Source organism: Orycteropus afer, unplaced genomic scaffold (assembly GCF_000298275.1).
Source record: "Orycteropus afer afer isolate SDZICR_OR568_19922 unplaced genomic scaffold, OryAfe1.0 scaffold00037, whole genome shotgun sequence".
Taxonomy (NCBI): Eukaryota; Metazoa; Chordata; class Mammalia; order Tubulidentata; family Orycteropodidae; genus Orycteropus; species Orycteropus afer.
The window spans coordinates 4,397,596-4,413,526 of record NW_006921624.1 but is presented as its reverse complement, the minus strand read 5'-3'; the positions used below and the strand labels follow the sequence as shown (position 1 = coordinate 4,413,526).

Below are 15,931 nucleotides of genomic sequence, written 5' to 3'. Positions count from 1 at the left end.
ATTAAATACAAGAATTTTTTTATAGAACCTTTGTGATGGTATTTAAGGAGCCCTCGTGGTGTAATGCCTAAGGTATCTTTGACTGCTAACCAGATGGTTGGCCGTTCAAACTCACCAGCCACTCCGTGAAAGGAAGACTGGGCAATCTACTTCCGTAAAGGTTTACTGCCATGGAAACCCCAAGGGGGTCGCTGAGTTGGAATCAACTGGATGGCAGTGAGTTTGGTTTTCTGCTTGGTGTGATGATATTTGGATAATCCAGAGAATCTGCTCTTGTCGAGATCAGTAATTTAATCACATATTCAAAATCTGTTTTGCCCTGTGTTGGTGTTGTTGAGTTGATTCTGACTCAGAGCAATGCCATATGGCAGAGTACAACTGCCCTATAAAGCAGATCCCCTGGTTTTTCTCCTGGGGAGTTGCTAGGTAGGGTCAAACTGCCAAACTTTGGGTTAGCAGCCAAGCACTCAACCATTGCGCCACCAGGACTCAGGCATCACATTCACAGATTCCAAGGACTAGGACATGGACATCTTTGGAGGCTGTTATTAAACCTACCACAAGTGCTTAACAGCCACATATGTTAATGGTTTCCATATTGAACAGTACAGTTCTGGGGAATTAAAGTGAAAAACCTAGTTAGAACTCTTGGCTTCATAGCCCAGCTCAGACACTACTAACTCACTATGGAACCTTGGGCAAGTCACGTCATGTCCCTGGTCGACTATATTTTCCTTAACTGTAAAAGGGAGTTGATAATAACTTACGCTTGCAAAAATGCAATGAGCTACCAGGTGCATGAAAAACTCAGTTACCTGTACAAGGCAGGATTGATTGGAAGGTGGGTGCGGCTATTGTGTGCTGGGACATTTGAGTTCTAGGAATGTCACTGAAGGCCACTGGGTTCAGCTGCCTCATTTTATGGATGGGAAAACCGAGGCCCAGAGCGGGGAAAGCCCTCGCCAGAGGTTTACAGAATGCTGGTGGCCAAGCCAGGAAGGGGACTCAGTCAGAACTCTGGTCATCTCTACGCACACTGCCTGTCTCCTCCCTCAGCCTCAGTTTTCTCACTTGTAAAATGCAAATAATAATGGTACATGTTTCCGGCTGTTGTGAAGATCACCGTTCTCTCAGGTGAATGTGTTTTGGTAACAGAGAGCTGTGTAAAGGCAGGTCACAGTGACTTCCTAGGAGCAGCTGCTAGGGTTGGAGGCCAGGGCTGAGGCTGCTCAGCCTGTGTGGCGTGGGCTGGCTACATCCTCTGCTTGCCTGACCTGCCATGCTTCCTCAGACACCTAGAGGACCTCAAGGGGCCTGCTGGGTGTTCTCCCAAGCCTTTCTTGTCTTTTGGTCTCTTTCTCTCTGCCCCCGCCAGTACCACGCCTTGAGAACAACAAGAGGCACGCCCTCCCTTCATGGCACAGACTGCTTCCTAGAAACCGGCCACCCCAAGGCTTGGCCCTCACCTAGTTCTGCTCTTCCAGCAGGAACTGTGTTTTGGCTGGGGAAGGAGGTCAGGCAGAAGCAGTCCTGGTGGCGCAGTTAAGCTTTCACCTGCTAATCAAAAGGTTGGCAGTTTGAACCCACTCAGCGGCTGTACAGGAGATGGAACTGATGATCTGTTCCTGTAAAGATTGCAGCCTAGAAAACCCTATGGGGCAGCTCCACTCTCTTACATGGAGTTGCTGGGAGGGAATCAACGGGACAGTACATGATAACAACAGGGGCCAGTCAGGGGCTTCTGGGAGACCCAGGAGGAGAACCTGGAGCCTGGGGTCTTGTTCTGGCTCCCCAGCTGACACACCTTATTGGCCTGGGCACGTCTCTCTCCCTCTAGCCTCACTGGGCTCAGCTGCACAATGGGTATCTGGAGGTTAGGTCAGAGTCTCGCGCTCAGGCCCGAGGCCTGAGGTTCTGGGACTTCCTTCGCTGTGTCTACAGGTGGCAAGATAAAATATCCCTGCTCCGCCTGCCCCAGTGGTTGGTCTAGCTGGCCAACAGGAGCCAGGACAGGGAAGGGGAGTAAAGGGCGTGTGTGCAGGAGAGCAGGAAGCCCCAGGGGAGTTTCCATCTGTGCCAGCTTCTCCCTGTCGTGCCAGCACCCAGCACTATCCTGCACTAGGGGCTGGGGAGGCTTGTAGTGAGGCACTTGCAGAAGGGAGCGTTCTATGCCAAAAGGAGTGAGTCCCAGCTGATCGCGATTCACTGTGGCTATGAATAGCCTAATACCTTACTTGTTGTTAGGTACCACAGAGCCGGCTCTGACTCACAGCAACCCCATGCACAACAGAACGAAACACTGCCTGGTCCTGTGCCAGCCTCACAATCCCTGCCGTGCTCGAGCCCGTCGTTGCAACTACTGCATCAGTCCACCTTGTTGAGGGCCTTTCCCTTTGCTGCCGACCTTCTGCTTTACCAGGCATGATATCCTTCTCCAGGGAATGGTCCCGTTTGACAGTACGACCAAAGTACATGAAATGGCTAGTCTCGCTTCTAAGTCCTTGTTCTTCTGACAGTCCATGGTATTTTCAGTATTCTTAGCCAACACCACAATTCAAGTACATCAGTTCTTCAGTCTTCCTTATTCATTGTCCAGCTTTCACATGTGTATCAGATGACTGAGGGAGCTCTGGTAGCATAGTGGCTAAGACACTTGCCTGCTAACCAGACGGCTGGCAGTTCAAACCCACCAGCCACTCCTCGGAAGGAAGGTTGGGCAATCCTACTTCCGTAGTGATACTGCCTCAGAAACCCAAGGAGGGGTCGCTATGAGTCGGGGCCAACTTGATGGCACATAACAACAACAACAACATGAGATGACTGAAGATACCATGGCTTGTGTCAGGTGTACCTTAGTCCTCCAAGTGACATCTTTTGTCTTAAACACCTTAAAGAGGTCTTTTTGCAGCAGATTTGCCCAAAGCCATATGTCATCTGATTTCTTGATTGCCATTTCCATGGGTGTTGATTATGGAATCAAGTAAAATGAAATCCTTGACAACTTCAATATTTTCTCTGTTTATAATGATGTTGCTTATTGGTCCAGTTGTGAGGATTTTTGTTTTCTTTATGTTGAAGTGTAATTCATATTGAAAACTGTAGTCTTTGATCTTCATCAGTGAGTACTTCAAGTCCCCTTTACTTCCAGTGGGAGCTCTGATGGTGCAGTGCTTAAAGCATCTGACTGCTAACCAGAAAGCTGGCGGTTCAAACTTCCCAGCCACTCCCTGGAAGGAAGGTTGGGCAATCTACTTCTGTAGTGATACCGCCTCGGAAACCCAAGGAGGGGGTCGCTATGAGTCAGAGCTGACTGGACGGCAGTGGGTTAATGGGTTACTTCCAGCAGGCAAGGCTGTGTCATCTGAATATCATGGGTTGTTAAATGAGTCCTCCTCCAATCCCGATGTTACATTCTTCATATAGTCCAGCTTTTCAGATTATTTGCTCAGCATATAGATTGAGTAAGTATGGTGAAAGATACAACCCTGACCACACCTTTCCTAATTGGTCTAAGCACAGGTATCACATGAGCACAAGTAAGTGTTCTGGAATTTCCATTCTTCACAATGTTCTCTATAATTAGTTATGGTCCACACAATTAAATGCCTTTCCATAGTCAATAACACATAGCTAAGTATCTTTTTGGTATTCTCCACTCTCAGCCAAGATCCATCTGACATCAGCAATGTCCATGCCCTTTTCTGGATTCCGGCTTGAATTTCTATCAGTTTCCTGTCATCCTACTATTGTAACCACTTGTGAATTACCTTCAGCAAAATTTTACCTGTGTGTAGTAATGATATTGCTCGATAATCTATGCATTCTGTTGGATCGTCTTTCTTTGGAATAAGCACAAATATGGATCTCTTCCAGTTGGTTGGCCAGGTAGCTCTCTTCCAAATATCTTAGCATACATGAGTAACTGCTTCAAGTATTGCATCTGTTTGTTGAAATACCATATTACAGATAATACAAATGGGGAAACTGAGGCACAGAGAAGTTAAATAACCTGCTCAAAGACACACAACTACTGAATGGCAGAGCTAGGACCTGGACTTGACTGCTGGACTCCAATACATGTACTTCTGACCAAATGCAAGCGTGAAGCAAGGAGAGATGATCTTTTTTTTTTTTTTTTTTTTTTTTTTTTTAATTTTTATTGAGATCTGAAAGTTTACAGAGCAAATTCACTTACCATACAGCAGCCCACATACACTTTGTCTCATGACATTGACTGCAATTCCCACAATGCAACAGCTTCCCTCCCACTTCCTCCCCATAGCCATCTCTTCCCTATGTCCTTCCCTCCCATGCACTCCTGCCACCCGAGCTGTCTCCCTGTGCATATACAGCCCTTCTATTCTCCCATGATTCATCTTTCCAAGGAGTGTATCTACCTAATGTAAATGTTTGGCTCATACGCCTCTTTTGTTTGGCTGGAAGCTACAAGAGTGAGTTCAATTCCAGACCTGAAGGGCAGCGAGGGGCCATAGTCTCAGGGATTCCACCACACTCCATCAGACCAGCAAAACTGGTCCCCCCCCTTTTTTTAAAAAAATGATTTTGAATTTTGTTCTATATTGTATTCCCTCTCTACCCAGGATCTCCTACATAGATCCCCCTCCTAGTGGTTGACAGCAGTAGCTAGGCACCATCTAGCTTTTCCGGTCTCATAGTCACATAGGCTGTGGATCGCCTCGGACTAATTGTTTCCATGCGTCTTTAGTTTCCTTCATTCTTCTTTGCTCTGGACAAGGAGAGACCCATCACTGCATCTAGATGCTAGGCCGTGATCTTTATACAAGCAGACTGCCAGGTGTTTTCTCCTGTGGAACGGCTGGCTGGTGGATGGGAACCACTGACCTTTCAGTTAGCAGTCAAATGCTTACGTGTGGTGCCATGGTGCGTCTCTTCAATAAATCAGAGTTTGGTCATTTGGCTACGACTATTAAACAGTAATTTGCAGCCAGTGCAGAACTGAAACTGGACCTCATAGCTGATGGCTCTGTTGTTGCTGTTCCTTTTCCACAGTATTTTGTTGCTTCTAGTCACTTATCAGGTCACTCAACTTAAGCATTGAACCTGGCACTGACTGTCCTGGGCTCAGATGCTGACTCCTGTCCTTGGTCGTGTGATTTTTTTGCTCCTTGGAGCCAGGGTTTCCTCCTCTGTAAAGCTGGGGTGATAATAATCACACCAACCTCCTGTGGTTTGTGAAAGCTACATGAACTGACACATGTGGAGCCCTCAGCAGTGTCTGGCATTTAGCAATTGTTCTTGTTTCTGTTATTAGACTGGGACCCCCACAGTGTACAAAGCTAGTGGCTTCTGTGATCTTGGCATCCTTACAACAGTGTGAGGTTAGAATTTTCACCCATGCCGCAGAAGTGAAAAATAATGCTTACTGAGTTTCTGCTCAGTAGGGGAGTGTGCTCTGCTTAGGTTTAAGTGCTTAAAGGCTGAGGACCCAGGCTGTGAGCACAGTGTGCCATCTGCCCCCTTCTAGACTGATGGTCTCCTCTGACCTGCAGAGCAAGCCTCCACCAGAGCTCCTCTCCTCAGATTTCCAAAGCCCCACCCTAACACTGGACAGAGGAGAGAAAAGTCCAGGTGGCCTGAGGTCAAGGCCCAGCCCTCTCAGGAACTGCCTATATGATCTCAGGCAAGTCATTTCCCTTCTCTGTTCTCCATCTGAAAACAGTCCGGCTTTGGCATCAAAAGACCCGAGTTTGGATCCCAACTCCATCACTTACTTGGGGTAGCCTTGGGTAAGTTACTTTACTTTTCTTAGTTTCAGTGACTCTGCCTATAAAAAGGGGCTAATGGTAGAATATCCTTTTGTAATAGGACTTTAAGTGAAAAAAGTACAGCATAAAGCTGTATTTAGTATGATTTTTTTTTTTTTTTTAAGTATATGTAGATCTGTGTGTGGGAGCTCTGGTAGCATAGTGTCTAATGCACTTGACTGCTAATCAGAAGGCTGGCGGTTCAAAACCACCAGCCACTCCTTAGAAGGAAGGTTGGGCAATCTACTTCCATAGTGATAGTGCCTCGGAAACCCAAGGAGGGGTCGCTATGAGTCAGGTCTGACTCGACGGCACATAACAACGACGACAACAGATCTGTGTGTGCTCACCTATCAAAAACACAAAGTTTGTGGTACACCTGCTCCTCACATTGAAGATTTCATTATCTGACATCTCACATTTATGACAATAGTAAAAAATCTACTATCTATTTTATGCATGAACAGCATACACCTGACGGTAATGAATGCCAAGATGCAAGGTGAGAGGAACATTGGCTATGGTGGTTAAGATTATGTGTGAACTTGGCTGGGCTGTGAGTCTCAGTGATTTGGCAGTTATGTAATGGTGTAATCTGGCAGTTATGTAGAGATGCGATTTGGCAGTTATGTAGTGATGCAACTTGGCAGTTATGCAGTTATGTAAATTGGCAGTTATGTAATGATGAAGTCATCCACCCTTTTGTGATCTGATGTAATAATTTTCCATTTTTGCACAATGCTTATTTTTGTGTAACAACCTGGTCTTTGGAACCTAACTGTGTTGATAAGTAAGGAGTGGGTGTAGTGCTCTTGGGGCACGGGGCTCACTGGTGATTTTTCGCTTTCTTCTGTGTATTTATTTTTCACTTTCTCAGTTTTTTCTAATATGATATGTGTTCTTTCCTATTAGAAACGAGCAATTGAAGGCATAAATAATAGTTGTCTTTATTGCCTAAGGTTGTCCAGGGTCATTGTGGGGACAATGGCCTTCTGTGACCCACCACTCTGCTCTGTGCTCACCCTCCTGGGGCACTACTGGGGTTGGCATCAATGATTCCCTAAGACTGGGCCTCTGCCCCACAGATCTCACCTGTCACCAAGACTGTCTCCCACCTCTGTGTTTTTACTCTCCAGCACACCCCGCAAGTACATTCCAAAATATTTTAAGGGTTCACTTAAATGCTACCTCTTCCACAAAGCCCTCCTTGCTTCACTCAGTGGTCTGGGAGCCTGTGGTTTCTATGAGCTTCTCTTACTCTTCAGCTGTAATGATCTGCTACTTATGGACCTGTTTCTCCCACTGAACTTTCTCAAGGGCAAGGAACACATCTTACCTCTCCATCCCTAGTGTCCAACACAGTGGATGACACATTCAGTCTCAAAACTTTGCTGAAAAAATGGCTATGTCTCACATTGTTTGAAGAGAGTATGTCTCTGCTCATCAGAAACAAACAATGACAGGTAAAGCCTTAACAAGTCTCTGGTAACTAATCCACAAACCCCTTCAGCTCAGTGAGTAGGGATTAAGATGTTACTTGTCAGGACACCACCTTGGAGGCAGAGGTCCCCAGGATTGGTCAGGAGAGACCTTTACTCTTTACGAACTTATTGAGGGAAAGCAAGTCCGTCTCCATTACTGACAATCCAGCAGCTGTGAAGACAGAAAAAGAAGTCCCAGTATGTTTGTGGCTGGCACCCATGGCAAGAAACCTTCATATATACAAAGAACTTGCACCCCGTGATTGTGTTTGGGCTTCATGAAGGCTCCGTGAGCTGATCAGGGCCAGGCAGGATGTTTCTATTTTCAAATGAGGCTGAGGCATGGCAGGTTACCAGGTTTAGAGCTGCGTTTGGATTGGGGTCCAATGGGTCACGCTGCTCCCTTCACCTCCACTGATCCTCATAAATGCTGGAATAGGGAGAGCAGGCAGGGCTGCTGAGACAGACATTTAACAGAAAAAAAACCCCTGAAGTTCTGAGGCGTGAAATCTATGGCAGCCCCATAAGTGCAGAACTGGTAGGGAGCAGGGGGCCTTTGGAAAGTCACGACCCTCATGAAGAATGGCTGTGTGAGGCCTCCTGGGTGAGAAGACCAGCAGGTCACAGCCAGCCCATGGTGGGCTTTTCTCTTTCCACTTTCCCCTGTGTAGCCTCTCCTTTGAGGTTCACAGACCCCAGCGAGGGAGGCAGGCGGGGTAGCAGTTTCCATGATGGAAAGGAGAACCCTGAGGTTGCGAGGTGGTGCTCCTGCCTACGTGGAGCCTCTGATACCACAGACCCAACTTGCAGCAGCACCCAGAACTGTGGGCTTTTCAAGCTTGGCTCAGTTTGAACTGACTCCAACAACCACACACTTAATGAAAATGTCACAAGAGTTTTTTTTTTTTTTTAAATTTTTTCTTTGGTTTTATGTTTTCAAAAAAACCACCTCTGCTCAGAGGCTCAGAGACCCTGATAAGTAACTCAGAGAAGCGAACACCTTGGTTAATCAGGCGACGTGGGATGGAAAGAACCAAAGGTGAGGCCTCCGGGCAGGGAGAATGGAGGGTCCATGCCCTTCCCCTTCCACATTCTTCCAGCTGTTCCTGGCGGCTCACAGTGACCTGGCTTCACCTGGCTGAGCGGCGGGGACTCGGGCTTGTGGAGGCACAGGATGCAGGGCTGTGTGCTTCGGCATGCTGGGGAAGCCAGGCTCAGGGTGGCAGGTGCTGTACTGGCCAGCTCGGCCCACCTGCTGGGGCTGCAGGTGAGTGAGGAACTAGGAGGCTATGAGGCTCCTCGTGTTTCCAGATCCCTTGCAGCCCTGGGCCTCACCTGGGACAGAAGCCCTAGAATTAGCGACTTTCTAGGCTGGAAGGGACCTTAAAGTTCTCCCAACCTAACCCCAAATCTGATGTCCCATTCTTCAGGGTAGCCATCTGGTTTTCTTGTTCATCTTCAGTTGTGGGAAGGTCATTCCAGGCCTGGATAGATTGAATTCACACAGCCAACCCCACTCCTTCCACCCCTGGTCCTAGTTCTGCTCTCAGGCGGGAAGAGAACAGGTGTGTTTCCAGTTCTCCATGGTGGCCCTGAGACCACTTCCCATCTAGAGAGTGTCTTTGCCCAGATCCTACACCTCTCCTTCACCATCCATGCCCCAGTCCTGGTCCCCATTCTCTCCCCATCTTGGTGGAAGTCCATCTTAACATGTACGCTGGAGAGGCTTCCAGTGCCCCCAGTATGGTGTGGCCAGTGCAAAGGGGGGCAATTCTGCTACTGCCTCTTTCTGGCCCCTTTGCCTCTGTGGAGCCAGCCCAAGGTGCCACCGTCCTGAGCTGATGGCCAGCCATGGTCCATGTGTCAGTGTTTCCAGATCAATCTAGACCAAGTCCACCTTTGTGCCCTTGCATCTTGGGTCACAGGACAGGAACTCATGGTCATCTTGCTAACCCCCCTGTTCAAGCTTGTGTTCCCTCAGGATCCAGGAGTGGCTTGCTTGGCCTCCCCTACAACCCTAAGCACTGGTCTCCACGATGCACTTGAGGAACATGGTGTCATCCTTCACGTAGGCATGCTTGGGCGACTGCAGCCTGTTGAGGGGGAAAAAGAGTGGGCAGCCGCTGGCCACGTTGGTTTCGCTCTGAGGCCGTTGGAAGGACGTTGAGTTTAGGTCGGGCCGGAAGGCGTCAATGGCGTGCTCACGGTTGTTCTGGTCAAGCAGCATGAAGGTAACCTGTGGGGCAAGTGGGAGGTCAGGCTCAGAGACTCAAATGCTTGCTCATCACCTGTGTAGCCCAGACCCTTGGTTGAGACTGATTCCCTCTCCCTGGTGAGAGGTCAAATGAACAGTAAATGGTAGCCTCTGGTGTTCTGATCAGGATCCGGGGCTGCCCTCTGATTAGGGATATCTGACAGCCTGTCTGGCGGGGAGCTGTGGGGGTGAGTCTGAGTGCCACAGAGTCCAATAGGCGCTGAAAACATTGGCAAGGAGGCTGTACTCAGTAACCTGTAGTGTCCCTTCCAGCTCTGACAACTGTGGTTCCTCAACTACAGCTGGAACCTCCTGGGGCAGAGGGAGGAGTGGATGGCCTTCTGAGGGGCAGTCCATCAATGCCCTGAAACATTCATGGGGCTTCTGTGGTAAAGCTGGCAGATAAGACTCTACCCCCAGAAGATGATGAACTAAAAGGGGCACAAAATACACACCCCCTTCCCTGGTGCATGTCACCAAGATGCCAATCGGGAAATTGAAACAGCTTCCATTGCCTACTGGCTGCACGTGAGAATCTGGGGAGACCGGAAAAACCTCCCGTCAGGCTTCACTGTTTCCTTGGGTGAGACCTAGTCACTGGTATTTAAAAAAGTCTCCCCAGCACATTTGAGAACCACCGGCTGCTGACTCACCCTCGGACCAACCTGGTACTCTTCCCTACCCCACTGTGCCCCCTCATCTCCCTCCACCCCAGCTGCGCCTGGTATTCTTGACCCTCCCCCCATTTGCCACCTTCTGAACATCCTGCCAGAGGCTAGCCCAATGCACCTCCTCTCCTCCCAGCAGTTTTCCCTATTCCCCTCACCCTGTGAGTTTTACTTCTACGGGCCTTCCAGCGCCTCAGTTCCTGGCATTTTAGCTGGAATAGAGCTGCAAGGGAGATCTGGACTCAGCCCCTCAGTTTGTAGAAGAGGAAACTAGCAACAGCAGAGAGGACAAGGGGCTTGCCCCAGGTCACATGGCTAGTTCGAGGCTTGGCCAGGACTAGGACCCAGGTTTCCTGTTCCCCCACCCCATCCCATCATGCCCTGGGAGGGCAGGCCCATACCTTGTTCCGGAAAGGCCAGGGCAGCAGCGCGTCGTACTCCCCCTTCATGATGACGATGAACAGCGACAGGTGGGTCCTCTTTCCTGTGCCATCTCCGTTCAGGTACAGCCGCAGGCACAACTTATAACCGTACTTGGCAGTGTAGAAAGCTGAAAGGTGGAAGCCAGTCAGCACACAGGCAGGTGGAAAGTGCAGATGAGGAAAAAGGGACCCAACGGTTAGGCAGGCCCAAGGTCAATGGCTCAAAACTAAAAGTAGGGTTAGAGCCTAGCATTCTTCCCTGGGACAATCATCATCTGCATTTCTCTTTTGAACGAAGCTTTGGTTCACATTTTCACTTTCTTTTATATCCAGTATCTACATGAAGTACATAACCATTTTTACCTCCGTTTATAAAAGGAGACTGAACTCAGGGAGGTGAAATGGCTTGCCGAGGTTCAAACAGCCAGCCCACGTGTACGCTGCTAAGTGACGACTTGAGCTCAGTTCTCCAGACACCACAGCTGAGAGCTCCTTCCCCTCCCGGCCTCCACAGTCCCAGCACAATTGTTGGCTGTGATAGGCGACCTGATGGACATTGGCCTAATGGGACACAGGGTGGCCACTGCAGGGTTGGTGGCTCCCACTGCTCGTTGGCAGGGCCCAGTGGGGCATGCCTCCCCTAGCTGGTCTCTGTGGCCCTGGGGAGGGGTCACCTGGGGAGAAGAGGCTGATGGTCCTGCCACAGGCTGACTCGTGGCACCGCCGAGTGACATTGGTGATCTTCCACAGGAAGGTGCCGTCGAAGGAGGCCTCCTCCATGAGGTGCAGACTCTGCTCCAGCTTGCACAGGGCCTGGTCTTTCTGGGCCAGGCTCTGCTGCAACTCCATCACCTGCAGGAAAGCTTACTTAGTCAGGGCCACCAGCAGCTGGCTCGCGGGTGAAGTGGGGATAGCAAGATATAGAGACAGACTGGCCCCAAACATGCCTTCCTGACCACGTCACACTCTATATACGCTTGTCTTTGCATGTGTGCCCCCTCTGCCTGCAATTCTTTTTCCTTCCTTTGCCACTGGCCAACTCCTATTCATCCCTCAGGAATCCACCTCATACAGTCCTTCCTCTAGGAAGCTTCGACCACTGTCCTAGATCAGCTGGTCTCTCATCTATGTTCTTACAGAGCCCTTGGCATAGCTTTATGGGCATGCTTTTCTGCCTTCTCTACCAGATGGTCTCCCCTACCACCTCGGGCCATGCTCATTTCTTCTCCGTCCAGGCTTTGCATAGTGCCCGGCATGTAAGAGGAGAGGCAGGAAGTTTGCTGGTGAAATGAAGATGAGTCAGTGCCCTCAGGATACTATCTTCTAATGGGACAAGAGTCACATAAATAAAGGCTTTACTTGGTCACTCAAACTCAGCATCTGGCCCTTCTGGGGTTTCCCCAGTGAACCTCCAAAGCTACAAGTTTATTCTTGGACGTGCTCAGGTAGGGGAGACAGGAATGGTAGTAACTGCTCTTAAAGATAATTAAATCCCTATTTTTATTGATAGGGATACTGAGGCTCTGAGAGGGAGTGTCTTGCCCAGACCTTCAGGGCAAATTAACTGTGGAGCTAGAACCAAAATCCAGGCCTAACTCAATATAAGACAACGATATGATGTTGCTGCAAAAAAGCAACAGCAGCGTGGTGACTGGCTACTTTAATGAAAAGCAAAGCTTTGGAACAAAGGAGGGAACAGTCTTACTCCACCAAGGACTGTAACCCAAATGGATAACCTGGATCATGGTCTGCACATGTGGAATCCATCACAGGCTGAGCCACAGCACACGAAGACAGCATGAGACAACGTGCTGACAAGGGAGAGGGCACTGGGGCATTCAGCCGAAAGAAGGAGACACTCGGGCAGGATCTAATCACTGCCCACCTCTGCAGGGAGGCTACAGGGACTAGAGGGCAGATGTGTTTGGTGCTCTGAGGGGCACGACCAGGACCAATGTAGGGAAGACAAAGGGAGGCAGATTTTAACTTAGTGTAATGAATAACTTTCTAATAGTGAAAAATGTGAACAATGGAATGAGCTGCCTGGGGAGGGAGTGTTCTATTGCCAGAGTTCAAGCAAAGGAACAGAAGCACTGGATGTGGGGGTTTGACCTTGACTAAAAGGTCTGACTCAGTGCTCTTCCTGGAGGGAGGGAGGTTTTAAGTGAACACTCTCAACTGGGAGAACCCTTAGGAGGAAGGCTGGTGCTGTGCTCCAGGGATGAAATGGGGCCAGGGGAGCGCCCTGCACAGGCGCTGAAGGCAACCTTGCCTCCTGCACACACCTTCTGCTCCAAGCTCAGGATGTGCTCGCAGTCCAGCTGGCTCTGGTGAATGGAGGCGGCCAGGGCCAGGTGGGAGGCCTCCACCTCCTTGTTGAGGACGGCGATGATGTTCTCAAACACGCGCAGCTTCTCCTCCAGCTCAGCGAGGAGCTTCTCCTTCATGAAGTGCTGCAGGGCCAACTCCTCTGGGCCCTTGGAGCAGGGTGCTCGATAGCAGTCCACCTCCAGGTCCCCAGCCACCTCCACAGCCGCCTGCAGCTGCAGGTCTGACAGGTTTCGCTCTAGGGCCGTGGGTCCAGACACCTGGCTGGAGCCCAGCTGGGCCTTCCACTGCTTCACGAAGCTCCACAGCAGGTTTAAGTGGGAGGCCTGGGCAGTGGCCTCATGCTCCTGCACAGACTTTGGGCTCCCCTGCAGAGAGAGCAGGGCTGGTCAGTGCCAACACAGGGTGAGGAAGGACCAGGGAGCAGAGGAGAGTGCTGCGTGCAAGGATGCCAAGGAAAAGTCAGATCCACTCACCCAGCAAAGGGAGGGGCTTGGGCTGCAGGGGGAGGGATTCAGGAGGAGACCCCTGGCATTAGACATACCCGCGGGAAGCCACCCATATTCCAGCCTCCAGAGCAGTGACCCTGCCCTGCTCTCGCGTGCAATGATGGTTCAGGACCATGGAGAGAGGCACAGGGTCCTTTTAGGGCCCTGGTGGTGCAGACGGTTAAGCGCTCAGTTGCTAACAGAAAGCTTAACCGTTTGAACCCATCCAATGATTCCATGGGAGAAAGACTTGGCAATATGCTTCCATAAAGATTAGAGCTAAGAAAGCCCTACAGGGCAGTTCTACCCTGTCACACGGGGTCTCTATGAGTTGGAATCCACTTCATGGTACCTAACAACAGCAACAAATACCAACGCTCAGGTGAGACACTAAGAACTTCCCTGCATATCAAGATGACTTAATAGTGGGATCTGTTGCTCAGGAACATGCAGAGAAGTTGCCTGACACCATGAGAAAATCCTGGAGGGGTTGGAGTGGAGAAACCTAGAGGTCAGAGACCTCAGTGGGCAGATCTTTTTCAAAGTTAGATGCTTACCTTGAAGGAGCAGCCAACACCTGCGAAGAGGCACCCAACTCTAGCCTCGGCCACATCGGGGTGGTCCTGGAAACAAGAACCACATCACTGTATGCCCTTGGAGCTCTCTGCCGAGCACCCGGATCCACCAGAGCAGGTGCTGGGCCGGGCCACAGAGCTTCAGCAAGGCTTAGGTGACCTCTTTTGGATCTGGGCCTGTGATGGTTGTTTCTGCCCCACTGAGCCTCACAGTGATAAGCAATTAAATGAGAAAGCTGTGTGTTCTCTGGGGAGAGCCACGGCCTGGGTGCCAGGAGACCTGGTCTGTAATCCCAGTTCAGCTCACCCACCTCTCTGGACTTCAAAATCCTCATTGGTCAAACAGTACTTCTCCCCGTGCTGGGAAATGGCTGGGGAAATACCTGGGAAACTATGAACGTTCTGGTTCATCATTTAAAAAACTTCCTTTTAATAATAATAGTTATTTTTTTTTTTTAGTTTTAGTTGTGTGACTTTGGGCAAGCCATTCCTTACTAGGCTCAGTTTCTTCAGCTGTAAGTAGGAAAAGTACCTCTTGCCTTGACCATCTCATGAGTGAAGGTCAAATAAAAAGCAGGAGGAAACATTTTGTAGCTGTAAGTTGTCAGACTACTATTGAAGAATTGTTGTCATTAGCAAAGCTATGTTCCAGGAAGTCTATGTTGGAGAAAGTTCTGAGCTTTGAGGAGGTATACATTTATAAGTTCTAGTGGTGATGGAGTCAGATCTTGACCATCTGCTCTATCTCCCATTATTTTGTCTCTGAGGCACCCAGGGCTTCTCAAGGTCAGGGAAGGAGCCCAGACCACAGCTGGAGTCTCCTGCCCCACTCTCTGCCCACTACAGGCCAATGAACCTACTAGAGTCTTTGTGTTCACTGAACTAGTGAACTCGGCACCTGGGGGCTCCATGAGGATTACAGTCATGCCTAGTCATCAGAGAAAAGCAAATTAAAATCCCAGTGAGATACCACTACCCACTCCTAAGAGTACTATGGTGGTTCAGTTTGTGTGTCATCTTGGCTGGGCCTGGTTGAGTGGCTGGGCAGCTAGATGTAGTATTCCCCATGATGAGACTGGTAATCAACTCCATGGTGGGATCTACCACAAGCAGCTGAGCCTTTGGGATGTGGTCTGCTTCCTGTATGTAAGGAGAAGCCTTAGGGATAGTCTTTAGCTTTTGGCACACTTGGCCCCTGCATGTAGCCGTGTCATTGTTCAGCAGCCTGCCATGCTCTGCCAACCTTGGGACTTACAATGGACTTCAATTAATGGCCCACTCTGTGGTTTGGTAACATTGGGACTGTGCCATTTTATTTGTTGACTTTAGGCTTGTTAGCCTCAGCAACCACTAGCTGCCTGAGTGAGAGATGCCTCTAGCTCCAGTGGGCCAGGAGCAAGAGGCAGAGCTGAAGCCCAAGGTTGAGGGGCTTTCACACAGTCCCTAGAGCCTGGTACTTTGAATTTGGACTTAAAGCCTCCACACTGTGAGAGAATAAACTCCTGTTTGTTAAGGTCATCCCATTTGTGGTATATCCTTGTCAGAGTGACACTAGGTAACCAGAACAAATGGCTAAAGTTAAAAAGACTGACAGTCCCAAGTGTTGGTGAGGATGTGAAGCAAATACAACTTTCATATGTTGCTGGTAGGAGTGCAAAGTGGTACAGCCATTTGGGAAAAGGTTATGGAAGTATCTCATAAAGATAAACATACACATACCATACACCCAACAAACTCCACTCCTAGGTATTTACCCCCCCCCAAAATTAAGACATGTCCACACAAAGATGCATATGTGGATGCTGACTGCAGCTATTATGAATAATAATAGCCCAAAACTGGAAGCAACCCAAATGTGTATCAACTAGTGAGTGGATTAACACATTGTGGCATAGCCATACAACAGAATACTACTTAGCAAGCAAATGG

At 49.4% G+C, this 15,931-nt stretch overlaps 1 protein-coding gene across 1 annotated transcript in view; it reads right to left on the bottom strand.

Annotated features, from left to right (window-relative positions):
• Nucleotides 1-9,284: 9,284 nt before the first annotated feature.
• The window catches only part of TRAF1 (TNF receptor associated factor 1), an 18,520-nt gene continuing 11,873 nt past the window's right edge, over nucleotides 9,285-15,931 (bottom strand). Inside the window, exons 3-7 of the mRNA XM_007936659.2 lie at nucleotides 13,985-14,050; nucleotides 12,897-13,307; nucleotides 11,286-11,463; nucleotides 10,591-10,739; nucleotides 9,285-9,503 (exon numbers count right to left, since the gene is read on the bottom strand). Coding sequence (XP_007934850.1) covers nucleotides 9,285-9,503; nucleotides 10,591-10,739; nucleotides 11,286-11,463; nucleotides 12,897-13,307; nucleotides 13,985-14,050 — 1,023 coding nt within the window. The remainder of the gene's footprint in view (nucleotides 9,504-10,590; nucleotides 10,740-11,285; nucleotides 11,464-12,896; nucleotides 13,308-13,984; nucleotides 14,051-15,931) is intronic.